Source organism: Coregonus lavaretus, assembly GCF_964263955.1.
Source record: "Coregonus lavaretus genome assembly, chromosome: 21".
Lineage (NCBI taxonomy): Eukaryota > Metazoa > Chordata > Actinopteri > Salmoniformes > Salmonidae > Coregonus > Coregonus lavaretus.
In genome coordinates, this window is record NC_140008.1 from 19878455 (window position 1) to 19906134 (window position 27680).

The 27680-nt window shown below is 45.2% G+C and overlaps 1 protein-coding gene across 15 annotated transcripts in view; it reads left to right on the forward strand.

Moving 5' to 3' along the window:
- The window catches only part of LOC311149021 (nuclear factor 1 C-type-like), a 145972-nt gene that overhangs the window by 74458 nt on the left and 43834 nt on the right, over window positions 1-27680 (forward strand). For 9 of the 15 annotated variants that reach the window (XM_084186103.1, XM_084186108.1, XM_084186104.1 and 6 more), the window contains exons 3-5: window positions 17207-17278; window positions 17609-17683; window positions 22967-23090. In XM_084186103.1, the coding sequence (XP_084042229.1) occupies window positions 17207-17278; window positions 17609-17683; window positions 22967-23090 (271 nt within the window). The remainder of the gene's footprint in view (window positions 1-17206; window positions 17279-17608; window positions 17684-22966; window positions 23091-27680) is intronic. The other 6 variants (XM_084186101.1, XM_084186100.1, XM_084186097.1 and 3 more) reach the window with 1 other exon arrangement.

The following is a 27680-nucleotide window of genomic DNA, read 5'->3' on the forward strand; positions in this document are numbered from 1 at the left end:
CAGAGGAGGGTGATGTATGAGCCCAATAAATCAGTCGATCACGAATCTCGAGCGGAACGTACGTCCGCCCCACAGGACACTCGGGGGGAGTAGGGTCGGTACGCAGTGCCCGCTCGATTTCCGCATCGACCTCCCATACCACCGGAGCCACCAAACAAGACTCCGGCAATATGGAAGTAGGCTCGTTGGACCTCTCCTCTGTGTCATACCGCCGGGACAGGGCGTCTGCCTTACCATTCTGGGACCCAGGGATGTATGTGATCTTAAAAACGAACCGGGTTAGGAACATGTTCCACCTAGCCTGACGAGGGTTCAATCTCCTAGCTGTCCGGATGTACTCCAGGTTACGGTGATCAGTCAGAATGAGGAAAGGGTGTTGAGCACCCTCAAGCCAATGCCTCCACACCTTTAGGGCCTGGACTACGGCTAACAGCTCCCTGTCCCCAACATCATAGTTACGCTCCGCCGAGCTGAGCTTCTTGGAGTAGAACGCACAGGGGCGGAGTTTAGGTGGCGTGCCGGACCGTTGTGACAGAACTGCCCCAATACCGGTCTCGGACGCGTCTACCTCTACTTGGAATGGTAAAGAGGGATCCGGATGCGCCAGCACAGGAGCCGAGGTGAACAGGTTCTTTAGTTTGACAAATGCCCTGTCCGCCTCAGCCGACCACTGCAACCGAACCGGACCCCCCTTTAGCAGGGACGTAATGGGAGCTGCAACCTGTCCAAAACCCCGAATAAACCTCCGGTAGTAATTAGCAAAACCCAAGAACTGCTGCACCTCTTTTACAGTGGTTGGAGTTTGCCAATTACGCACGGCCGATACCCGGTCTACCTCAATCTCCACGCCAGACGCGGACAACCGATAACCCAAAAAGGAGACGGACTCCTGGAAGAACAGGCATTTCTCTGCCTTGACATACAAGTCATGCTCCAACAGTCTTCTCAACACTCGGCGCACCTGGGCTACATGCTCGGCTCGTGTAGAAGAATACACTAGGATGTCGTCGATGTAAACTACTACACCCTGCCCATGCATGTCCCGGAAAATCTCGTCAACAAAGGATTGGAAGACTGAAGGAGCATTCATTAACCCGTATGGCATGACGAGATACTCGTAATGACCCGAGGTGGTGCTAAATGCTGTTTTCCATTCATCCCCCTCCCTAATGCGCACCAGATTGTACGCGCTCCTGAGATCCAACTTTGTGAAGAACCGCGCTCCGCGTAATGACTCCGTCATCGTCGCAATCAGTGGAAGTGGGTAACTGTATTTAACTGTGATCTGATTGAGACTACGGTAATCAATACACGGGCGCAAGTCCCCATCCTTCTTCTTCACAAAGAAGAAACTCGAGGAGACCGGGGAAGTGGAGGACCGTATGTATCCCTGTGCCAAGGACTCGGCTATGTAAGTCTCCATAGCCGCTGTTTCCTCTTGAGACAGGGGATACACACGACTCCGGGGAAGAGCTGCTCCTGTCTGGAGATTTATCGCACAGTCCCCTTGTCTATGAGGAGGTAGCCGTGTTGCCCTCGATTTGCTAAACACGAGTGCTAAATCCTCATACTCAGGGGGAATGCGCAGTGCGGGCACTTGGTTCGGACTCTCTACCGAGGTCGCCCCTACGGAAACACCTAGACATCTCCCTATACACTGGGCAGACCACTCCATAAGAGCCCTCTGTTGCCACGCTATGGTAGGATCATGGGTGCTTAACCAGGGAAGGCCCAACACCACGGGGTACGCAGGAGAGTCAATCAGATAAAACTGAATGATCTCCTCATGACCCCCCTGCGTCGTCATCGTCAGTGGTGCTGTGACATCCCTGATCAGACCCGACCCCAACGGCCGGCTGTCTAATGCGTGGACAGGAAATGGAGCTTCTACCGGCCGAAGGGGAATTCCTAACCTACCACAAAATGCCCGATCAACAAAGTTCCCAGCTGCGCCTGAATCTACTAGCGCCTTATGCTGGGAATGAGGTGCCACCTGTGGAAATCTTACAGGAATACTCATGTGACCAACAGAAAGCTCTGGGTAAGTGGGGCGCCTACTCACCTGAAATGACTCCCCAGTGCGTGGCCTGTTGTCACCTCTCCCAGGAGACCCTCCCCAGCACCTGGCCGCGGTGTGTCCTCCACGACCACAGGTGGTGCAGGGGATGGCCCCCCTCGGGTTCCCTCTCCTCCTCTCTCTAGCGCCAGCACCCCCGAGCTCCATGGGAATCGGCTCGGAGGTGCTGGAGGGTGGAATGGACGACCCCCACTCGGGACGTCCGCGGGTAGCCAGCAGGGTGTCTAGACGGATGGAAATGTCCACCAACTGGTCGAACGACAGGTTGGTGTCCCTGCAGGCCAGCTCACGACGAACGTCCTCTCGTAGGCTACACCGGTAGTGGTCGATGAGGGCCCTCTCATTCCACCCCGCATCCGCCGCTAGTGTCCGGAACTCCAGTGCGAACTCCTGTGCGCTCCTCTTCCCCTGTCGGAGGTGGAATAGACGCTCTCCCGCCGCTTTCCCCTCAGGTGGATGATTGAAGACAGCCCTGAAGCGGCGGGAGAACTCCGCGTAGGTGATGGTTGCGGCGTCTATTCCCCTCCATTCGGCGTTGGCCCACTCCAACGCCTTGCCGGATAGACAGGAGATGAGGGCGGAGACGCTCTCGTATCCCGAGGGCGCCGGGTGTATGGTGGCAAGGTAAAGTTCCACCTGCAGGAGGAATCCCTGACACCCGGCTGCAGAACCGTCATATGCCCTCGGGAGCGAGAGCCGAATGCCACTGGGTTCCGGTGCTGAGAGAGGAGGACTGGCCGTTGGTGATGGGATGTTGTAAGAGTGCGTGGGCACCTCTCGATTCACCAATCGGCGCAGAGTGTTGGACACCTCTTCCATGGCGGCCCCGAGTTGCCGGATCATGGTGTCCTGGTAGTTGATCCGGTCCTCCAGGGATTCGGGTGCCGCCGCTGTTCCTGCTGACTCCATGGTGGTGTGTTGTTCTGTCACTAAACCGATGTGGATGTGGTGGAGGAGTCAGGCGCAGGACACTGAGGTTAAGTCCAACAGTATTTAATAGTCCAAAGTATAATAGGAAAACCTCCGACCTCAAAAACACAAAGAGGCGAGGGAGAATTACGCACACGCGTAAACACTAAAACACAAAACAAACAGGGAGCAAAGACGTAGCTCCGACACTGTGGCAGTAATTAACAACACACAATCATACTAGAACAAAACAAGGAACTTATAAGACACGCAATCAACACACAAATGGACACAGGTGATACAGACAGACAAAAGCAATCGAATGACGAAACAGCGGTGGCAGCTAGTACTCCGGGGACGGCGATCGCCGAAGCCTGCCCGAACCAGGAGGAGGAGCAGCCTCGGCCGAAACCGTGACAGTGCTGTTCAAGATTAGGGAGGATTATTTTATTTTAATGAGCATTTCCTTATTTCTATTACAGCGTATTGGATGACTGTCATTCATATTCCATTCACCCAGCTCAATGTAACATCTATAGGTTTAGGATACTAGATGATACTCGAATTTGCCTATAGTATACCCATCATGAGGTTGCTACAACCTAGCCTACAAATGAATTTATTACGTAGATGCACAGGTCTAGAGACAAATTGGAGTAATCAAGGTGACAGACAGTGACACATTCAGTACCGCCTTGCACACTGTTGCCTGCATCTAGCTGATCTGGGGGGAAATCATTAGTCCAAACAATTGCAAAACGTTTTGCAACTAAAACAAGCATTTTTTATTGGACAAATTCAGGTAGGTCCCTCCCCGTTTTGTTCCATTTCCTTCCGTTTAAGAAACGTTTTGCAACAGAGTCGGCGGAATGAATAAACCACTGATCACCCGCACACACAGTTCACTTTCATAGCAGCCACATACAGCATCATCACTTTGCTCGTTGTATAATTCCTTCTCGCATCTACGCGCTCTCCTCTCACCTTTTCCATTCGCTTGTGGACTTCAGTGTACAACACAACAGCTGTCGGTGACCAGGCGCAAAAACCCTCTCCAAGCCAAACCTTCATACCATAACTGCTAACCGCTACACAGCCTACATCGTTGTCACCTTATTAGCATTATAGTCAACAAACCAGAACCAGTGAAATTAATGAAGTGGAAAGCTTACCTTGACTTGGAAGAGTTGCCATGTTGGATAGCCTTAGCCAGTTAGCTAACATAAATAGCATTCCTCAGTAAGTCAAAGGTAAACTAAGAAGAAAAAAAATACTACGACATATAGCTAGATGTCTCTCTCTCTGTTGCTTCTCCTTACTTTTTGAAGAAAATAATTTGTTAAAAACTGTTCAACTATTGTATTTTTCTCGCTTTGAGTCAACTACTCACCACACTTTATGCACTGCAGCGCTATCTAGCTAGCTGTAGCTTATGCTTTCAGGACTAGGTTCATTCTCTGATCCTTTGATTGGATGGACAAGATGTTAGTTCATACTGCAAGCTCTGATAGGTTGGAGGACGTCCTCCGGAAGTCGTCATAATTACTGTCTATGGAAGGGGATGAGAACCATGAGCATCCTAGGTTTTTTATTGATGTCAATGTACCCAGAGGAGGACGGAAAATATCTGTCCTCCGGTTACACCATGGAGCTACCCTAGAGGGTGCTGTTGATGCTACTGTAGACCTTCATTGCAAAACAGTGTGTTTTAATCAGTTATTTGATGACGTGAATATGTTTAGTATAGTTTTATCTAAAAAGGATCACTTTTTAAATGATATTTTAACACACACACACACACGCTCACACAACCACAGCCATTCCGGTATTTTTATTTATGGGTCTGGATTGTGGATATGTGATGCGGTGAGTTGTGTGTGTGAGTGTGTCACAGTCACAGGCAGCAGCTCACCTCCCATATGGATCGGCCCCAATCAGCAGAATACCTGCAACCTGGCTGTCCTTGCAGCCCCAGACACACGCACTGCAACTGAGTGAGCCTGCTAGCAGATTGGGTTTCCTGGCTGTGTCTCTCTCTGTCGGCCTCTCTCATATTGATCAGGGTTTCCATGCTATTCTTAGCCCCACTGGGCCGCACGGTCCCCAAGCACTCAGTACTGCATAGCACAGTGCTGCTGCTCCACTCTATGGGAACATAGGCCTAGTTTCATGCACTCTCATGCTGTAGGGCTTGTCTGCTATTGTAGAGCAGTCAAGATTAGGGCTGGGAATTGCCAGGGACCTCACGATACGATATTATCATGATACTTAGGTGCTGATACGATATGTATTGTGATTCTCACGATTATATATGTATTGCGATTCGATACTGTGATTTTATTGCGATTGGATGTTCCAAACATATTGTTCACCATATGTCCGCTGCAGAGGGACAAGAAAGAGCCGTGAGAAAACACATTTTGATCAGTTATGGAAATAAAAGTGCTGAAAACAAATTAACTCCCTATTTAAAAAGAGGATGGAGAACAAGCTATGAAGGAAAAATACTGGAGTTTTGGTGCAGTCAACTAGCGCAAAAAATATATTGCGATATTGTGAAAAGGATACGATACGATATATCGTAAAATAAATTTGCCCGATATGTAACTGTATTGATTTTGTCCCCCATCACTAGTCAAGATGATTTCCAACTACAGTCAAGATGCTTTTCAAAAGACATGGAAGAAAATTGTGATTGAAGTTGAAAAAAAAACACTGATATTACTGTTATGTTTTACTTTGGAGTTGTATTACTTTTTTTGTATATGTATCAAGACAGGCATCCGAGCCAGTATACTGTATTACCACATGTGAAAAATTATAGTAACCCTTTCTTAGTGCCAAGATAGGGACAAGTTGAACACACTGGACTGAATTATACTTAGTTTTTGCTTAACGCAGGCACTGTACTGTATAATAATATTTCACTTTTGTGCTATTTAACTTTTTCAGAATTAGTTTGACAGTAGCCTATTTGCGTTTAGTATGATATATTATGTCATTCTTTTGTTTGTTTGATTTATACTACTTCTTGGATGAAGCCCAGAAAACGAACAAACTCGATTACAGAGGCAACAACAAGAGAGAGAGAGAAAAGTAGATATAGCTCCCTTTCTATTGAGGAGTCCAGATGGCTTGAAGTTAATGTAAATGTTTGCCACATTGCTGCATTGTTGCACAAAGCATACAATAAAACTGTACAGAGAGGGATAGTGAGAGAGAAAAACAAGAGAGGGGTGGGGAGAGAGCGAGTTGGGGGAGGGGAATAACAGTCACGTAATGACGAAAGGGCATTTCAGGACAAGTGCTACGTCACACCCTCAATCTTTCCTCCATCCCCTTCTCCCTCCCTACCTCACACACTCACTCACTCACTCACTCACTCACTCACTCACTCACTCACTCACTCACTCTCTCTGTCAGTAGCCATTACTGCATCATATTATTGAAACAAATGTTATGCCAGAGAGGGTCAATCTTAGTTCAGAGTATAATATTAAAGTTACAATAACACACCAGTTAGTGATATATCGAGAGAACAGCATGACAACAAGTCTTTCAACTCTTTTTAAAGTTACTTTATATCTCCTTCAACCTCATGGATTGCATTTGTGATTGATTCCACCCTAATTTTGATTAGAACCATAACCGTCTATCGCATGTTTTTTAATCCCACACAGATGGAAGGAGCCTCAATCTTGACTGATCTGTTGTTTTGAGTTTCCATGCAAAATAAATGACAACCGTCTGTTATTTTATTCAATTTCTCCAGTCTTAATCAGAGTAGGATTTCAGCAACAACAACACACTGTATTATCTTGGTGACTCTAGCCAGGTTAGGATAGTTGTTAACTGTAGGGTGTGGATTGGGAATAATGACAATGTTCATGGCAGTGATGCTTCCCCTAATTCCACTAAATCTGATATGGTAATCAGGCCCAACGTCTCCTCAGTGTAATCAGGCAGAGCAGAGCCCCAGGACAGGCTTCTGGCACTGCAGATAATCAACCCTCCCTCCCTCTGAACTGGGGAGATGTGGGGTGAAAGTAAGGTGGTACGGTCCGGGACAGCGTCCCGGCAAAATAAATAGTGGGGGTATGCCGTACCGGTAAAACATGAGCCTATCACAATAATTCAAACAAAATGTCAAGACAACTGTAGGCTATTACACCACTATTTATCATTACCGCATGTCAGAGGCATGAAAAACGGGTGGTATAGCCTACGCTCCAAAATGTGATATAGTTTGACCAGAACACTGACATTTTGCCAAGGCAGAGATGTGTGGGCGACTTCGAGATGCGTGCGGACAGCAGTGGACACTTAAATTCTGGCCTAATGACAATTACTAAATGTCATTACACGTTTTGGTGTTTTGTGTAACAGATGTCTCTTTCCATTCACCACTGTTTAGAGGATGGAAATTTGTTTCGAGTGGATGAACGTGTGCTGGTAGCCTAGTAAAGGAGCCCTTTGAAGTGATTGTTTGACAATCAGATGAGAACATCATGACTGGTTTATGACACAATAAAAGGTAATACATTTTATAAGTTAAATGACAAATCTTTACAACTAGGCCCACAGAGATACTATTGAATTAATAGGGATTCTATATGTAATTATATGATTAGGCCAATGAAATTGTTTAGTAAGGAGGTCCTGTCCCGGGAAGAAATTATATCTACTTTCTCCCCTGGATGTGACATGCACCACCACGTAGCCTACGTCAGGGGTGGAAACACAACTTCAGGGGGAAAGATAACTAGATAACTGTCGTCCTGTAACTGCCTTTACCCTCCCACCGAACCAAGGACAGTTTCATCTTCTCATGTCTTGGGGTGGTATCTAAGAATCGCAAAGCCACAGCTTTGAGAGTGCGTCATGCAGATACAGTATTCTTATGAAATGTACTTGGTCACCCCTTTCCCCCACCGCTTTATTGAATTGATTGAATCCAGACTTATGTGCGTTTTCCTGAATGATTTACCTATGCTCAGTAGGTCTACCTCTCAAAGTCTATATCCACCATACCCAAGATATGAGTCAGTCCCAGAACCCCAGCCCTCCCAGATCCCCTTTTGACAAGACAATTTTCCCTCCAGAGGGATTCCTTTTGCCTTGTAGTTGAGGTTAAGTCTTTAGGCACCAGTGCCAAGCCACAGTCCATCAACTTGAGCTGCCATCCATCCATCCAACACATCATATCACCCAGGCAGGCACCAGGCAGACACCCAGCTATCTGCAGGAAGAGGGTTGCCTCAGATGACCTCCTGTGTTGATCCTCTGCTCTCTCTCTCGACACTTGTGGCACGCGCTGCAAGTTTGATAGGAGTGCTGAGATAAGTGGTGTGAATGGAGAGATTGTTAAGTGAGGGCTTCAATTTCAAGGCTATACTTTCAACGAATTTTCCAGTTTGAAGAAGTATCTTCAATAGCATATTAGAATGAGCAGAATATGTATCTAAACTAAACATCAAATCAAATCAAAATCAAATCAATTTTTATTTGTCACATGCGCCGAATACAGCAGGTGTAGACCTTACAGTGAAATGCTTACTTACAAGCCCTTAACCAACAATGCAGTTTTAAGAAAGAATACCCCCAAAAAATCGTCGAGGTGAATCATGAGACCTACAGAGATCTCTCTCTCTCTGTCGCTCTCTCTGTGTCTCTCTGTTTCTATGTCTCTCTGTGTATCCAGACTGCACTTTGACAGCTGACAGATTTGTGCTCCTCAAAAGAACACAAACAATCTTACGAAAACCACTCTGGTCGGTTAACGACCTCCCTTTTTCTTTCTGGTCGCTGCTGGCTCAACCCTAACATGTGGCGTAAAGATGCCAGAGTGTCAGACCACCTATGTCTGACTCTCATTAGCCTCCCTGACATCACTGGCTCACTTCAATGTTGCACCAATAGGATGGATGACAGCATCTGCATCTGCCAATTAAATGTCCCGTAGTGACTGATTACCAGGGGAGAACAACTGCCCCCTCTCATTGAAGCCATGGAAGTTCAAGTCTGACCGCGGTACTGCAGGCATTGTTAGCAGAAAACAGGATTCCCATTAAAGTGAATGCAAAAATGGCAGTCTTCATGGTCAATCTTCATGTGACTAAAAATATGATGTATGTCCTTGAACCAATTATTTTTAAATCGCACACAGAAGACGTTATAAGGATTATTTAGTTGCTAATGGCAGCCTACAGTATCCCAGTAGGCCTTTAACTTGAGTTACTCAATGAAAGGGGGCAGCACTGAGCTAGCCTGCTACGTCACTTCCTGGAGTAACCGACTTCATTTGGCTTCAATGTGCTATTGAGTCCTCACATAAGAATGAATGGTGTCACGTGATCAATGGCTTTGTCCATTCAAATATACAGTCATTGCTGATTACACTTGTGCTTTAATTTAATGTATTACAGTAGATGCAGTGTAGCCTAAGATCCATTGCTGGTTTGCGGAAACACTCATCAGTCAATTCAGGCTCATCCTGTGTGTATGTGACAGCTGTCTCATGGCACCACTGGCCTCCACATACACCTAGGCCAGGGCTTCTAGGGAAAGTTTTTAAAAATGGTAATGACATATTATAATAGTGTAACTAACTGGCTTGGTGTACAGTATGTGAGAAGTGATTATTGACCACACAGAATAACAAGGCATTGGCCCTCTGTGTAAAAAATTAGCTGGGCAGACAGACAGAGAGCAGTAAAGTGAGACATTAATATCCTTCGGGGGGTCTGTCCATGAAGTTGTTCCTAGAGCATAGCATTGTGGTCTGATACATGTTATTGTTTGCCATCAATTCAGCTCTCTGGCTCACGTTATTGTCATTCCAGTAAAGTCCTCTTAAAACTGGAGACAGAGGGCGTAGAGAAAGGGGTCAGCGAGCTAGCCAGGGGTTCTCACCACAGTGAAATTATGCTATGGATATACTGCATTGTTGCCAAGCCAGAAAAGCCTATTTGAAAGGGAATCTGCTGTGAATGGAAGACAAAGGGAGTGTGAAGGACAGCCTGCCTGCATGGTGGTAATTCATTTCTGTTGAGGGTCCTGGTGGTGGAGGTGGTGGTGGGAAGACACCTGGAGCTGTCTCCAACACAAACAGGCCAAACAGGCCGCGCCGCCCACCCAGGTAGGAGATGCAAAGGCAGGCTACCACACAGTCACTGTGCTGCCCTGTCGATACGGGGAGGCTGGAGCATAGTGTCACTATACAGATGTAGGATCTTAATTTGAGCCAGTTTGCTACAGCAGGGAAATAAGCCTGCAGCAACAGGAAATGTTCATTATTATGTGGATTATAATTAATGGACATTTTTGTAGGGGTTGATAAATTTTCCAAGTTGGAATTACAAACTTAAAAAAATTCAAATGCACTACAAATTTGCATTTTCTGTTGTGCTTGAAAATTCTCAGCAACAAAAGAGTGATCAAATTAAGATTTACATCTTTATGTTATCAGGTGACCAATTCAGATTGGTCAAATAAAGGGTTAAATACGTGAACTGTGAAATAAAAAAGCTTGGCTGAAAGACCCCATCATGCTGTTCTCATACTTTAGCCACATACCAAAGACTCACCTATGATTGAAATAAAATTATGGGAGATGTTCAGATTATGGTTGATGGTAAAGATGCATGTGTTTTATCATTCATTATTTCATGTGCAAGGTTTTGTGTGCACACCGCTCCACGGGTCCTCGCAAATGACATGTTGCGCTCAAATTGCAGGGAGAGATCTTTATAGCCAATCCAAAAGGGATGGTGGGTGGTTTAAAACCTTACATATAAATATATATTTTAATATGTCTATGAAATCCGTCCAAAAGAAACTTGAAAAGAACACAGCGTTCGCATCTGGTTTTTTATATTGTGGTTTGTGGAAAAGCAGGAAAAATAGAGTTTTATAATTCTTTACACACAACACAAGCGAGGCCTTCTCTGGAGCTATTAAAGCCCAGGACTAGTCACTATAGTTGTTTAATAGCTCTCCCTGTTGGAATAAAAATCCCCTGACCTCCCGTGGCACGACTCACGCTGACAGCACTAATTGGAGTCGGGAGACTCCCTGGCTTCTTTCACTCTGGAAGTTCAATTATCACTTTCTGCCTCTTACAAAATATCTCTTTCAGTCTTTCTCGTTTGACTTGCTATGTGGAGACAAGTACCAAGAGGGAGCTCAGAGAGGGGTCGTTCCTTTGACTGCAAATCATGGCAGAGTCAGCGTTTGTGTGCCTTACTGTCTTTGTTCATACTGTGTGCTGCACAATGTGTAGTGTCTGTGTGTTTTAGCCTACATGAGCAGTGTGTGTGTGTGTGTGTGTGTGTGTGTGTGTGTGTGTGTGTGTGTGTGTGTGTGTGTGTGTGTGTGTGTGTGTGTGTGTGTGTGTTCGTGTGTGTGTGTGTGTGTGTTCGTGCGTGCATACACACATGCAGACACGGTGTCCTCTGTATCTGAGTGAGTATCCTTCCCCCAGCTGGTAGCTATTCCTCTCCTGATTGAGCAAAAAGCCTGGTGTGTTATTACTGTCATGCCGCCCCCACCCCTTAAAGACCCACTACCACAGGAAGCTGCCCTCTGCTGCAAGAAAAGGTCAGCTGGTCCAATTATCAGAGCCCACCATTTTCACACAAATGCCTGACTTCCTGATATCCACTGTAACCCACTCCTTTCCTGGAATCTCAGTCGGCCAGCAGCGGGGCTGGAAGTTTGGCTTTTTGCAGCTACGTAGTGTGCTTCTTTACCGTTGACATATTTTTCAGCTGCCTGACTTTGCCCATTAATTTTGCTTTAAAAATAATGTATTGTGACATTATTTGACGACAACCTGACCTCTACCCTACTTTTCTTTTACCTGTCATCTCATTTTCTCTCCCTTCATCCTTCTCTGTGCTTGCGTCTCACTTTTTATTCTCCAGATCCCTGTATTTTTTTCTGTCTGTGTTTTACAGTGGGCCGGTGCTGTTTATCAGTTAGAGAGCTGTGCAGTGTGTTTGACAGACGTGACTTAGGGCTCTCCTCTGCTCAGTTCTCCTCAGCGTAGCCTCTCTCTCTCTCTGACTCCATATAGGACACTTCAGTGCTCCAACACATAAAAGGATGGCTGCATTAAATTAAAGTCAGTACTGCAGCGCCTCATTCTCTCATGCTCAGCATTTTTTTCTGAATTAATTAAAAGGAGAATGCTCTCCAAGCTGACTGAGGGCTCTGTAATTCTGCAAAGACTTTCATTTGTGTAATCAGAGCGAGTGACCCTCACTGTGTATGTTTCAGCAACAACCCAGCTTTAGGCTAAAGCTGTAGGAAAATCTACCTTGAAATATATAGTATAAACAGGATTAAAGCAGCCGTCTACCAGCCAAGCCAGTGCAGTCAGCGAGGTTAGCTATTTTGAATGTAAATTAGCGGTCTCTGCACCTTATTCTGAATAAATTAGGATTAGTTTAACAACGCCATGGAACTCATTAGACGGTTAGATAATTTGGCCAATAAAAGATTTCTGTAGGATTGGTTTCTATGTGGATTCTGGTCTAACAGGCCAGTCCTCTTCTATTTGATGTCTCCCATTCTAAATGTTAAACAGCGTGGGGAGTTTGTGGGTGGGTAGGGCAGCTGGGGCTACCCATGCAGACTCAGACTGTCTGCATGGGCAGAAACTGACGTAGGAAGAGGAGAGGCAGAGAAGTGCAAGCAAGAGGGGGAAAGAAATCGAACAGATAGTGAAAGAGGCTATCAATGTTTTTTTTTGCTGTAATATCTCTGCGTTGGCTAGGTTCTTGTCATTCCAAGAAAATTTGTTTGAAATTGAATTGAAGATGTGAAATTGATTGGGGTTGCTGAGGGGAGAAGGGAGAGATGGAGAGGGATAGAGGGGTAGAAGCAAAAATGAAGGGAGAGGGGTGAGCTCGGTAGCTCTGTTGCTGGGGCAGAACTCCATTGATTGGTTTGTGCTCTAAGCTCAGCTGCAGTGAGCTGAACAATCTTACCACAGAGAAACACTGAGACAGACTGCTGAGAAAGATTACAAGAGGGAGCCCCTGGTGTTAGATCATGGCACAAGCACTATATATTGTTTTATTTACCTGCATTTTCCAATATTACTCCAAACTAGTAAAGCATACAATATGCTTCAACATACTACAACAATAAGTAAACTGTAAATATTCATGTTGTGGGAAACGTGTACGGTATTGTGGTTGAGAATTTAATATGAGTGATATAAGTTCTATCCTATACTGAAGGGTTGCCTTCCCATAGTGGTCTTACATCAGCCAGTAGAGCCTAGATGAGCTTTGCTCCAGCACAGTTAATAGTGCTAAAAAGAACATTACTGTGATTACCTTGTTACACACTACAGAGAGGCTATCAGTTACAAATTGGATTTGAATTGACTGTTCAATTCCAATTCCATTTGAGATTTTTAAAAAGACAATCGGTTTGATCGTTACCACCGACACAGATGGCAAAAGCTTGATTATTGTAATGAATTTGTGAGTTATCGCTACATATTAAAGTCTCTCATAGTAGGTGGGTCATGTTCATTAAGTTATTTTTCCTAATGTCTCCAGTAAGGGCTGTAGTATTGAGAGCACAGTTGAGAGCATGTCTGTGATTCATATTAAATTCCTGCTCTAAGTTATAAGCGAACAGACAAGTCATAATTGTTTCCGTATTTTGACCTATGTTGTTCCACTGTTACATCATCATTGCTCTGGTTCTCGTTCCTGCTAGAAACTGAGCTGCTGGAGAAATAGCTCCTCTCACCCAGTGACTGATGGGAAATGGGTTTGGGAGAAGCCAAAAATGCCCAGGCACCAGGGTAAATGTGAATAGACAGCCTTGCCTCCAAATCCCTCACTTGGCTTCCTCTGTCCACTTCAGCCGGCAGTGTTGGTTTTAGCCAGCCAGCCGCTGTATTTACAATAATGTCATGAGATCAAAATGAAACCAAATACTGGGTGCATTGTAGAAATTCAAATTCACCAGCCTTGTGGTTTTCCTGTTATTGGAAAATGTATACTGTACAAAGGGTTGTGTTACAACAATTAATCTCTCAGTTACGAGTATACTTGCAGCTTGGACCATATCTCTGGTGGTGTACTTGCAGCTTGGACCATATCTCTGGTGGTGGGGGACTTTTATGAGTAACTGTGGTCAGTTTACTTCAGACAAGCATTTGTCCCCTGGTTGGACTGAGGAGGGAAGCTACTTTGCTTCCCTGTGCTTGTAATGCTGTCTGTCCTGTGTTGTAATTTAACTGTGACACACTGTGATTGCAGAGTAACTCAGCTAGAATGAGTTTCTGGTTAAGTAACTTCCATAGAAAAAATGTATTTCTCTCTCAAAACCCTTACTCTGTGCATCTCTCTACCCTCTCTATTTCTCTATTTCTCTCTTTCTTCCTCACTTTCTCTCTTTCTCTCTGTCTGCCAACAGCAATTAAGTGGCACTGCTCTGTCTCTCTCTCTTTTCGTCTTTCGTCTGAAGGGGTGATTTGGCACAGGAGCATGCTGGCACTCTTCAACAGGGTTAGTTATACTTTGTGTGTTCTTGCTCTGGGCGAGAGAGAGAAAGAGAGGGGGAGGGAGAGAGTGAGTGAAAGAAAGACGGGAGAAAGAGCAATCTAAAATGGCTGCCAACACTAGCTCCTAAGTGCCAAAATGTTAGTTGAAAAAAATAAAATAGAAAATAATTCACAACAAGATAAACTACTTTGAAAATGTGTTATTATACACTTCAGATCCTTGACAACAAATAGATATGAATAATAAATGTGTAAAGATGTGGTCGGGAATATGAGGGTGAGGATAGAGAGAGAAAGAGAGGAGAGATATCGTTTTTCGTCAAATTCTGAAAGTGTATAATAACACATTTTCAAAGTGTTTATCTTGATGTGAATTATTTTTATTTTTATTTTTTTAAATAACAAGTTTAGGGACAGGGTGGGGCAGTAAGTAGATCAGTTTTGCCCTCATTGAACCCTGTTCAAGCTCACGAGGGGACAGCTGCGATTTCCATTTAATATCCGTTCTGACATTTATTAATTTATCACATTTGAATGGTATCTCAGAGGTGTTGGAGATTTGTTCATTAACTCTTACAATCCTGGAATGATAAAACCATCAAAACGATATGACTTGAAAACATTACAACACGATGTTAACAGTTAACAAAAATGCAGTCAACTGCTTTCGGAGGGAAAATTGATGGTCTCTTGTTTCGGCCACGTTTTATTGCATCATCATGGCATCAAAGAAGATGCAAATAGTCCGGGTAGCCATTTTATTAGCTGTTCAGGAGTCTTATGGCTTGGGGGTAGAAGCTGTTACGAAGCCTTTTGCAACCAGTCAGGATGCTCTCGATGGTGCAGCTGTGTAACTTTTTGAGGATCTGAGGACCCATGCCAAATCTTTTCAGTCTCCTGAGGGGGAATAGGCTTTGTTGTGCCCTCTTCACGACTGTCTTGGTGTGTTTGAACCATGATAGTTTGTTGGTGATGTGGACACCAAGGAACTTGAAGCTCTCAACCTGCTCCACTACAGCCCCGTCGATGAGAATGAGGGCGTGCTCGGTCCTCTTCTTTTTCCTGTAGTCCACAATCATCTCCTTTGTCTTGATCACGTTGAGGGAGAGGTTGTTATCCTGGCACCACATGGCCAGGTCTCTGACCTCCTCCCTATAGGCTGTCTCATTGTTGTCGGCGATCAGGCTTAATTATGGTGTTGGAGTCGTGCCTGGCCATGCAGTCATGGGTGAACAGGGAGTACAGGAGGGGACTGAGCACGCACCCCTGAGGGGCCCCCGTGTTGAGGATCAGCGTGGCGGATGTGTTGTTACCTACCCTTACCACCTCTTTTGCTATCATTCTCTCTTTATTTTGCTCTAGGTGCCAGGGATTTTGTCTGAGGGTGGCCTGCCTAAAATCCGCTGCAGCTTTTAGCAAGAATGTATTGGGTATTAAAGATAGCAGAGGAGTTTTATTGGCCAAAGTAAAATCAAGATGGCTATTTTATGTTTTTGTTTTGCAGTTTTTTTCATTGTCTTTCTACTACAGTAGATTAGCCACAGAACAAACCACAACCCAGAGGTCGACCATACTCCTCAATCAGTTCAAATGCTGCCTGCCAATATTTTAGCACATCCCCCCATGATAGTGATTATAAGCTTGAGCACTATCGAAGTGGCTGTCGAAGAACGTATAAGGGGGATAAGGTAGAAATAATGCCATTCTCTACAGAGCTTCATGAAGAAGACAGTCATTGCTACCTGTGTGGTGGTGCAGTCTGCTGTGGTTGTCACACATAACGGTAGGGTGTCTGGCTCACTTGTCCAGTGTAGAGGGAAGTCCAGAGGAAGCGGGGTGCTCGTTCTAGTGACGGGGATTCAGTGTGAATATTGCAATGAGGCACTCCCTCCACAGGCTCTAAACTCAAACATGTGGAGCAATGTGGAATGTGTGTGGCTTTGATCCGCGAGTGGAATCATGCCTATCTGATAGAGGAGGGCCCTATTTATTTATCTTTAGGTTTTTACTGCTGTTCCGTTTGACTCTTTGTGGTAAATCTAGTATGCTCCCCATTCTGGTTTGGACTGCACTCTATTTATTTAGCTTATATTATCTGCATTTGCCAGGTGAAGCAAATATTAAGTTCACACAAATAAAAGTTGATTTTTTGGTTGGATTGTGTGGCCTTGCCATTGTTGTGATGCTTTACTGAGTGTACATTCTGGCTGAACAAATATATTAGCCTGCCAGAAACCTTTTTGGATTCTAGTTAGATTTGCCAAACAAGGCAGTTATATAATGAGGTATTTGGATCATGTTTCACATTTTTGTGGCAGGCCAATTTTATTTTTCTGAAACCCTACTTGTTATAATAGCTTTAGTACTATCTATAAACTTTGAATTGAATATAGTACTTATTTTGATCCACCTAATAATCTATCCAGTGACAAACCAATGTTACAGTAAAGACCCTGGATGTTGCTTTGGGGACCTTTGGGCCCCGGCTGTGATATTTGTCCCATTATTTCTCACTAAATATGTTCCTTTTTGGAGACTGTTTCTAACTTCATAATCACCCTCAAATGAGCCTTTTAAATGGTAGAAACTGAAACAAATTATGCTGGGTTTAGACTTATGTATCTTACCCCTGACCCCCTCTGTCTCTCTCTTTCCCCCCCCTCTCTCTTCCTTTCCTTCCCTCTCTTCAGAGTCAGAGCAGAGCAGTAGCCCACGCACAGGTATTGGGTCAGATCAGGAGGATAGCCGAGCTGCCACCATGGGTAAGGGGCCCCATCGACTCACACACACATCCAAATACCAACACACACTGAAATATTCATACACATTTACACACTGCCAGACAGTGACATAAGCACTGAGCTAGTTATTCATCTAGCACTCGCAGACACACGCAATACCTTTCACTGTAATATTTAGAATCCAATATATTCCAGGTTGCTGTTAGGCTAAAACATATGGGCATGTGCTTTACTGGCTTGCTGATACTCTGTCATTTATTGTGTCTTTGTCTTAAAAGTGAGAAGTTACTGTAATGTTTGTTGTATTATGTCACAGAACTCTCTATGGTGACTCAAATCTGTGTTTTCCAGATGCTCCTGAGTTTCAGGAAAGCTTTGTGACGTCAGGAGTTTTTAATGTAACAGAGTTGGTGCAAGTGTCCAGAAGTAAGATTTTACATATTTTATTTAGCTACTTATGTTTTTATATATTTGTGGTTGAATGGATGGACGGAGTGTGTTGGTGCAATAATATATTTTTGTTACCGTTCTTTCTTAAAACGTCATGTGTGGCTACTTTCCTTATAACTTCCTAGCCATAACTTACACAGCAACATGCTTAGGAGCTGGGCATGTGTCACATAAACTATGGTGATTAAAGTTCTGACAACCCTCTTCCGTGAAGAATGAGCTAGCTCACGGTCTCTGGCCCTCAGGGAGCGGGTGGAAACTCCCAGCCTCTCTGGCAGCAGTCACACTGCTTCCCTCAGTAGCTGAGCTCCTAGTCTCTACATTGCTGCGTGTTTCACTACTGCTATTCAACCATAACCCCATCAGATGGATACACAGAGGTAGGAAACACATGGATGGTATAACAGCCTAGGTGACAAAGATGGTAGTGAATATCCAGATCCAGGATTACGGGAGATACTAACGTAATCCACTTACAGCATTAATCACAGACAACATGCAGAGTAAACCCCTCCTTACTGTCTACACCCCATCAGACACTCAATTTGATTTCTGACCGGGCATCAGATCATATGGCTTTAGGATGACATTATTTATGACTTCCTCATCATTTATGTTGTTTTATCTGTCTCATGGTGGACTGTGGATTGTGCAGATGTTATATCCATTTAATATGTTCTATTCACATTGCCAAGGCTATGTGCTCTGTGCTGTGTGCTTTGAGCTTTGTGATTGGCTGGGGATGCTGTGCTCACCAGGCCTGACATTAGTGAATTAGGGCCACATTAACACAGCCCCCACATGGCCAGCCAGCCTCGAATCACTCTGTATGAATAACCATTGTCTCCCAGCCACACAGACCTCACTAGTCACCACCTGAGACCTCTATTCACTTACCCTACAAGTCATAATTTACATACGTTATTTCATTATGTTTATAAATTGAGTTTAATCAGATTTGAAAGGCAGCTTAAGTGAAGGGAGCTGAAGGGAGAGATGCTCACCCATCTGTCATATGTAATTGATCACGTTTTCAGTTTCCACAGTGATAATGCCTTTCTCAAAAGGGTCAATCTTCATCTGTCATTCAAAATAAATGCTATTCAGTATGAACGACAAGCTCTGATGAGTGTACATTCACTCACATACACAGATTTTTTTCAAAGGTCCCTGTATGCATGGCACTCAAGGGTACAGAAAGCACTTCCTTCTCCAAACAGCTAGGCTGCCCACGACAGTTGAAACAGAGCAGTACATAGCCAATTGCTTTGCCCTAGTTTTTGTCAGGCCTGCAATCTGGAGTCCACGCACTGCAAGCCTCTGTACATGGCCGAGACTGCCAAATATCAGCGCCACCTTCTTGTACCTACACACGAGGCTGTCCAAGCGTGCCGCAAGGGGCTGGTACTTAAGCAGCTTCTCGGCAAAGGCCTACTCCATGTAGCCGTCAAATGAGCAGCCCACTTCCAAAATGAGCACCTCCCCATGGCCTCCTCCCTCAACAACAATATCTGGCATATTTGGCACACAGGAAAACATCAACATCAAACCAGCTTCCCCTTACACAAGAATGTTTATGCATGTGTGCTGTTGGTGAAACTACTTGTCTCACCTCACTGGCTATCAGGTCAACAAGGCGGTCATGTCTAGCAATGTACAAATCCTTGTATGAACAGCAGCCATTCACAACATGGGCAATGGACTCCATTACATTTGACTAATGTAGAATAAAAAATGGGTCATAGCTTGCAGGGTACCAGAGTGCTAGATAATATTTTGTTGGTAGAACTTGCAGCCTCGCCTTAACAGTAAAGGTGAGAATGTCCTCGCTGACGGCAGCATTCTGGTACATGGAATGGGGACAGAGTGGTCAGCACAGTCCACAGCAGCGAGTTTCCCCTGCAGCCTCCAGTGTTGCAGTAGTTGCATCCGTCTGATACCAAGGAGTGTTGTCCTGGATGTAGAATGAGATGTTCCATCATGGGTGACAGAAGCCTCCACAACAACACTGCGATCTGCCACAACTGCATCAGGCAGTCACTGGCTCAGTTTGCATATCAGTCCGTGTCCACCTGAGCTCCACTCCAGTCTGGTTGCATGTCTCCTGAGCTGTTTTTGCTGTTTCCTTGTGCTCATCTCCTCCTCCCACCTCTGTACACTGCTCTGGCAGAGCTGCCGCCAGGTGGAATGGTCGGCAGCAGCAGCTTCCTCTAGGTCTGTGGGTTTGATCTTGCACTTCTTCAGCAACGTTTTCAGCTGGTCCTTATAGCGCTTCATCTGCCCCCCTGCAGACCGCCGGCCAAGATGTAGCTGACGCTCCTGAGACATTCTAATGACATGCCCAAGCCAGCGCAGTTGGTGTTGGGTGACCATGGCCTCCATACTCTTGCAGTTGGTCTTAGCAAGTATTTCTGTATGGGGCACACGGTTGCACCAGGTGATTCCCAGGATGCGCTGCAGACATCTTATGTGGAATCGCTCTAGCTGCTTGTTGTGGCGACTGTAAGTGACCCAGGCTTCACAGCTGTAAAGAAGTGTGGTGATGCAGACGGCTTGATAGACAGCAACTTTGGTGTGGAGGTGATCCCTGTTTTGGAAGACCCTGCATCTGAGTTTCCCGAAGGCAGCTGATGCTTGCTTGATCCTGTTTTGAATTTCGAGGTCGATGCTGCAGTCCTCCGAGAGGATGCTGCCCAGGTATTTGAATGACGGGACTATTGCCAGTGATTTGTGTTAAATGGTGAAGACAGTCATGGTGGGTGGAGGGCTGGATCTCCATTGGCAGACCACCTCTGTCTTGGTGGTGTTGATAGACAGTCCCATCCTGCTATAGACCTTCACAGCCGTTACATGGATGGACTGAAGGTGTTCCAGAGTGTGGGCCACAAGAGCACAGTCATCAGCATACTGCAGCTCAAAAACCTGCTCCGTCGAAACCTTGGTGGTTGCTTGGAGCCTCCTGATGTTGAATAGGTTTCCATCCAGCCTGAAGTCCACTGCAACCCCACTGCTGTCCTCAAGCTCCTTGTGGAGAAGCTGGGTGACACATAGGAGGAAGATGTTAAAGAGTACAGGTCCCAGCACACACCCCTACCTCACACTGACTCCTGCCCTCTTATGGCCACCCGAGCCATAATCCCATCATGGAACTGGCAAAGGATGTTGACAAATTTGTCTGGACAGCCAAATTTGAGTTGAATGCCTTGGAGAGGTCGACAAAGGCCATGAATAGGTCCTGATGTTGTTCACGGCACTTCTTCTGGAGTTGCCGTGCCGTGAATATCATGTTGACCATACTCCTGTTCTTTCTGAAGCCGCATTGTGACTCTGGCAGCAGTTCCTCTGTGATTTTATTCACCAGCCTGTATAGCCTCACCTTGGCCAGGACCTTGCCGGCAACAGCCAGAAGGGATATCCCCCGGCTGTTGCCGCAGATGGACTTGTCACCCTTGTTCTTATAGATGGTGACAATGTTTGCATCCCGCCACTGTTGGGGGACATTCTCCCGGTCCCAAACCTCAGTGGTGTACTGGTGGAGCGTTCTGGTGCAGAAGGAACGTACCTTCTTAAGTAGCTCTGCCGGGATGCTGTCAGCACCAGTCTTGTTGTTCTTGAGGGAACGGATAGCTGATAACACCTCACACACACACACACACACACACACACACACACACACACACACACACACACACACACACACACACACACACACACACAGCTGACAGCTGACAGCTGATGTAGAATGCTGTAGATATAATTATCAAAACTAAATGAGTGAGTGAGTTATTATGATGCATAGGGAACACATTTCACATTACACCTGTCAAACTCACTCTCTGTTTCACATTACACCTGTCAAACTGGCTCTCTGTTTTTATGTGTCACACCTTGCCTGACTAATTGGAGTAAATGTAGAAGTTAAAGACTTCAATTAACCACCTGCGAGCTGGCCTCTCCTGGGGAAAAGACTGCTAGTCCATATTCACCCCCTCGACTCCCCAAATCCTCAGCTGCCCCGATGCTATGCTATAACAACTATCACCTGCACCTCTGTTTATGTGACACATTCAGATTTAGTTTTCATATCACAAACTCCACAACACTTGTATCATGTATTTACGCTAATATCGATGCTCGCCTTTTGCCCCCAAGAGGTGTTGATTTAGATTTTAGACTACATAATTAGCTTATTTAACTAATCTGTTACTTTTAAGTGCATTCCACTTTATTTACCAAGGCCTCATGTGGGATGCATATCCTAGGAGACATTAGCTGCCTATTAGAAATGATGAGTTCTCCACTGACCTACTTTACCAGTGTAATTAAACAGAGAAAAATGTGTTGTAATTACTGAGCTTGTTTACATCACCACAGGTATCCAGCTCAACTATAGAAATAGAATCCCACACATTGACTTGAATGGGGATTCCTGTTCTAATATTTAAATTTCTATGCATTCAACCACGCCTGCTCGTGTTGGCAGTTCCCTCCCTGGTTACTCTTCTTTGGCCAGAGGTTCCTTTAAGGTGCACGTGAGGGAATTTCTACACTGTAGATCCATGAATCCTCCTTTTGTGTTGTGTTCGCCAGCGTCTCAGTACAGTGTTTAGTCAGGGAGAGATTGATCGCCTGGGGATCTGTAGTGATGCCATCCCACTGTTAATAAGCATACCTGCCCTAACAAATGGGCCATTGTTCTCCGAGCTCACTGTGTCTCCCCACGGCTCGGTACAATACAGTACATACTAGCATAGTAGAGTGCAACAACATCTCTGTCCACTCCACTCCAGCCAGACACAGCACAGCAGCAGGCAGCCATTAATGCACATGGCCATATTTATTTATTTTATTTCACCTTTATTTGTGTATATAAAGGACATTAGTGGAAACGTGAGAGGGGAAATGGGGTAAATACTGATAGATGGCTAGACAGCCCCAGACCCATAATGCTACATCCTCATGCTCTTGTCTCGAGAGCTGAAGTACGGTAGCAGACTGCAGCTGGGATTGTCCACTTTTTGGAGCTGTTACAGAGAAGCGCACACAGATACAACACAATATTTTTGCTCACACAGCGACACAATTCTTCAGCAGCGATGTATGAGTGAGCTTGAGGATGGTGCTACATGTCATTTATGCAGATGTTTGAGTATTATACCATAGATAATTGCATGTTTAATTGAAAGTAATGTGCAGTGTGTGACATGTTCCTCCACTGACTGACCTGTCGTCCCCCCTGTGTGTGTTTGCTGTGTGCAGCTCCGGTGGTGACCGGGGCAGGCCCTAACTTTTCTCTTGGGGAGCTGCAGGGGCATCTGGCCTACGACCTCAACCCCTCAGGGGTGGGCATGAGGAGAACCCTGCCCAGCACCTCCTCCAGCGGGTCAGTACCAGCCCCAAAACACACACATGCATACACACACGCACACAATCTAGACTGGAAATGAACATATTGCATACACTACAAAGGCACAAACTTGCGGCACAGTACACTTGTTTTATTAATGTTGGTACTACTCTACCCTGTGAATACATTCACATTTAGAGAGAATGTTAGAATACATTCCAGGTTAACAGGAGCCTTGCATAAATGAATGGCTGGATGTGCAAACACTTAGGCCAATGAGAGGAGGACTGCATGTTTTTTCATGGGTGCACAGAGAGCAGTGTCCTTTTGCTGAAAGCACAAAACGTTAACTAAAAGAACAATGGCTGTTCTTCAGATGACTGCAGGCTATGTGATTTATCTGGAGGTGTACTCCACTGCCAAAATACCAGCTGTGATTTATTGTCTTATTTGACACTGTAAATGTCAAGTAAAGCTGGGACAAAATGAGACTGTAAATAAACTGGTTTACCTGAGGGTCCTGGAGCTACTCAGTTTCCTACCGGTCATCTTCTGATTGCTGTTGTTGACCCACTTGTGTACTGTGTGTGTGAGTGTGTGTGTGTGTGTGTGTGTGTGTGTGTGTGTGTGTGTGTGTGTGTGTGTGTGTGTGTGTGTGTGTGTGTGTGTGTGTGTGCATGCGTGCTATCGCGTCAAATTAGCCTCTAAAGTCCATTGTGCGCGAGATGACGCTGTCGAGCAAAATTAAACATAATTGAGCTAGCAAACACTTAATCAAGAGCTCAGAGGATGGGTCCCACGAGCAGAGGATGAGTGCCGCGAGAGCACAGACCAGTCGAGAGCGCAGAAATTTGGTCGAGAGAGCAGAGGATGTGTCCCACGAGTGGACAGGCCAAACTTGAGAGCTAGCAAGTGTTACTTTGGGCGAGCAGAACATCATTGCCGCAGATCAAAAAGAAAAATGTCAGAATAAAAAAATATAGAACTATAAGCAAAGAAACATGGTTCAAACGTGTACAAAATAAATTTGAAAGCATCAAATTGTCCACCAACAATAGTCACCGGTCTTTGTCAAGTTCTCACTCTCAATTTGCTCAAGTCTTGGCACCTTTGGGTTTCAATTAATAGTTTTTCTCGATTGGATTTCAGGCTGGTGGGGGGCGGGCTTAGAGGTGGGTTCGTGTCTAGAAACCTTAAGATTGGTCACTTACACTGGAGTGATGGATGAACTAACAAACACATACCGCCCAGCCCTATGGAGACACAAAGGGTAGAACCTGCTACATTAACAGTACATAACCAGTGCCAAATAATAGAATGTAAACTAATATGATTAACCAGCTAAACTCAGGTTAACATGTCATCATGGTACACACAGCATTCAAAGGAGGACTGAGGACAAAGCAACGGCATGCATTCAGCAAACATTTAAATGAGGAAAACAAATGATAGTTTTATAGTAATTGTCTGATTGGGAACTACCATTGACTATCAAATTATTTCAATTTGGCATTGGAAGTTGTATTGAGTACAGGCAGTAATACAGAAGTAAAATCGCATAGGGAGTCACATCAGATCAGATGTTATCAGCAAGCCAGAGCCATCTGTGGAAAGAGCACAAGTAGAACAAAGATATATGTGCTGCAAACAGATAAAATGTATCATTCAAGATAAGATTCCACCTAAAACAATGACATGAGCTCTGTCCCAATTAATCTCATCTTAACTCCTCACTTCCTCTCTACTCGAATGCTTCTCAAAACCGATTGGAGGTCTGAGGCGAGGAACCTAGGATCCTCTCCTCTGATGGGGTTTTAGAAGGAGGCACGGAAAAACGACGCAAGGAATCGAGGAAAGATAAAATAGCACAGATCTGTGCCATGTTTGCCTCAATATGGAATGGCAGACGTCACTATGTGGGACCACGCCCCTATCCACATCGACCGGACCGCAGTGGAGAAGGTGAAGAGCTTCAAGTTCCTCGGCGTACACATCACTGACAATCTGAAATGGTCCACCCACACAGACAGTGTGGTGAAGAAGGCGCAACAGCGACTCTTCAACCTCAGGAGGCTGAAGAAATTCGGCTTGGCCCCTAAGACCCTCACAAACTTTTACAGATGCACAGTTGAGAGCATCCTGTCGGGCTGTATCACCACCTGGTATGGCAACTGCAACGCCCGCAACCGTTGGGCTCTCCAGAGGGTGGTGCGGTCTGCCCAATGCATAACCGGGGGCAAACTACCTGCCCTCCAGAACACCTACAGTACCCGATGTCACAGGAAGGCCAAAAAGATCATCAAGGACATCAACCACCCGAGCCACGGCCTGTTCACCCCGCTATCATCCAGAAGGCGAGGTCAGTACAGGTGCATCAAAGCTGGGACAGAGAGACTGAAAAACAGCTTCTATCTCAAGGCCATCAGACTGTTAAATAGCCATCACTAGCCGGCTACCACCCGGTTACTCAACCCTGCACCTTAGAGGCTGCTGCCATATATACATAGACATGGAATCACTAGCCACTTTAATAATGTTTACATACTGTTTTACTAATTTCATATGTATATTCTGTATTCTACTGTATTTTGGTCAATGCCTCCTACATTGCTTGTCCTAATATTTATATATTTCTTCATTCCATTCTTTTACTTTTAGATTGGTGTGTATTGTTGTGAATTGTTAGATACTACTGCACTGTTGGAGCTAGGAACACAAACATTTCACTACACCCGCAATAACATCTGCTAAATATGTGTATGTGACCAATACAATTTGATTTGAGCAGAGGCGTACAATCCACGCCATTCATCAGTATTATTGAGCAATAAGAAACCTTCTTTAGACCTTTAGTTAAGAAACACATAAATGAGCATACACATATGTTTAAGGATATTTAAGTATTCATACAAGACTGTTGGGAGTGCGGTGCCATACCTTTAGCTCCCTGGTGCAGCTGACACGCTAAAGATAGAGTTGCGGCAGATGTCTGTGGAGGGGGTCTTGACCACGTTCTGGCTGTTCTCCAGACAGCAGTAACGTTGGAACGTGTCCCAGGCACTGTTGGTGGCCACGTCACCTCCCTCAGAACCAGTGAATATCTCCAGGTTCTTACAGTGGGGCATCCACACAATGTATAGAGAAGACAGAAAGATACAGAGAATGGAATTAGATTTAGTATGGAGTCGAAGGGCTGAATCCCAACTTTAAATCCTTGTACCTTGAATTTGTTCTTTAGTGACATCAATGCATTATTTATGCACAAGTCTCAGTTGTGTCTAGGTGTTTAACAGTGTGTGTGTGGGGACTAACCGAGTCAATGAGTGTGCATGGGGACTGGACATCACTGAGTGCAGAGTAGAGGGGCAAACTCAGACGAACAGTGTAGTCCATCCCTGGCTCAAAACACTGGTCTGGGGAGCACCACATATCTGAGGAGACAAGAGAGAGAGAGGAGAGGTCACAAAACACTGCACTAAATCACACGCAAGAAAAGTGTGTGCAAACAAAACGCAGGCCTGTAATACAGGGTGTATACAGACTCAGAGTAGACTCATATACACAAAACGTATATCCTACACTACACACACACACTTGCATACACAGACCCATTACTCACGCTCTCACGTGCAACAAACATACACAGAGAGAGAGACTAGGTGTGTTTATCGTGATCCAGGGTGGAGGAGTATCATCTGGTTGTCGTCATCAGGCATGGTGTTGGCACAGCAGCTGTTTGTTGAGATGGGACGCATCACCTCCTCCCACTGGTCCAGTAACTATGCCAACACAACATAGACATTGGAGTTTGATGCCCATGGTCAAGACTCCACTGAGGAAGGTGGAGGGATACATACTGTATGTGCTGAGTTGTGGAGGGATACAAAACGGCCTGCGTTTTGTTTGCACACACTTTTCTTGTGTGTGATTTAGTGCGGTGTTTTGTGAACTCTCTCTCTCTCTTTCTCTCTGCAGTACAATGGCGCCGGAGGGGATGGCTTCCGTTTTATGGACTCTTAACCAACCGTGCTATTTTGTTTGTTTATTCGCATTGTTTGTAACTTGTTTGTAACTTATGTTGCTGCTACCGTCTCTTATGACCGAAAAGAGCTTCTGGACATCAGAACAGCCATTACTCACCTTGAACTGGACTAATAATTTTTCTTTAATGAGTCGGACGAGAGGGATTTGCTCCAGACACCCGACAGGACCCTCATCCCCGTCATTCGCAGGAGAAAGAGAAGGAGATATCGCGGAAGGAGATCGGGGTGCCTGATAAGGAGCCGGCGACGAGTGGCTAATCTGCCTTTGCAATTGGTACTATTGGCCAACGTATAATCAATGGATAATAAAGTGGACGAACTAAAAGCACGTATATCCTACGAACGGGACATTAAAAGCTGTAATATCTTATGTTTCACCGAGTCGTGACTGAACAACGACATGAATAACATACAGCTGGCGGGTTATACACTGTATCGGCAGGATAGAACAGCAGCCTCTGGTAAGACAAGGGGTGGCGGTCTATGTATATTTATAAACAACAGCTGGTGCACGATATCTAAGGAAGTCTCAAGGTTTTGCCTGCCTGAGGTAGAGTATCTCATGATAAGCTGTAGACCATAC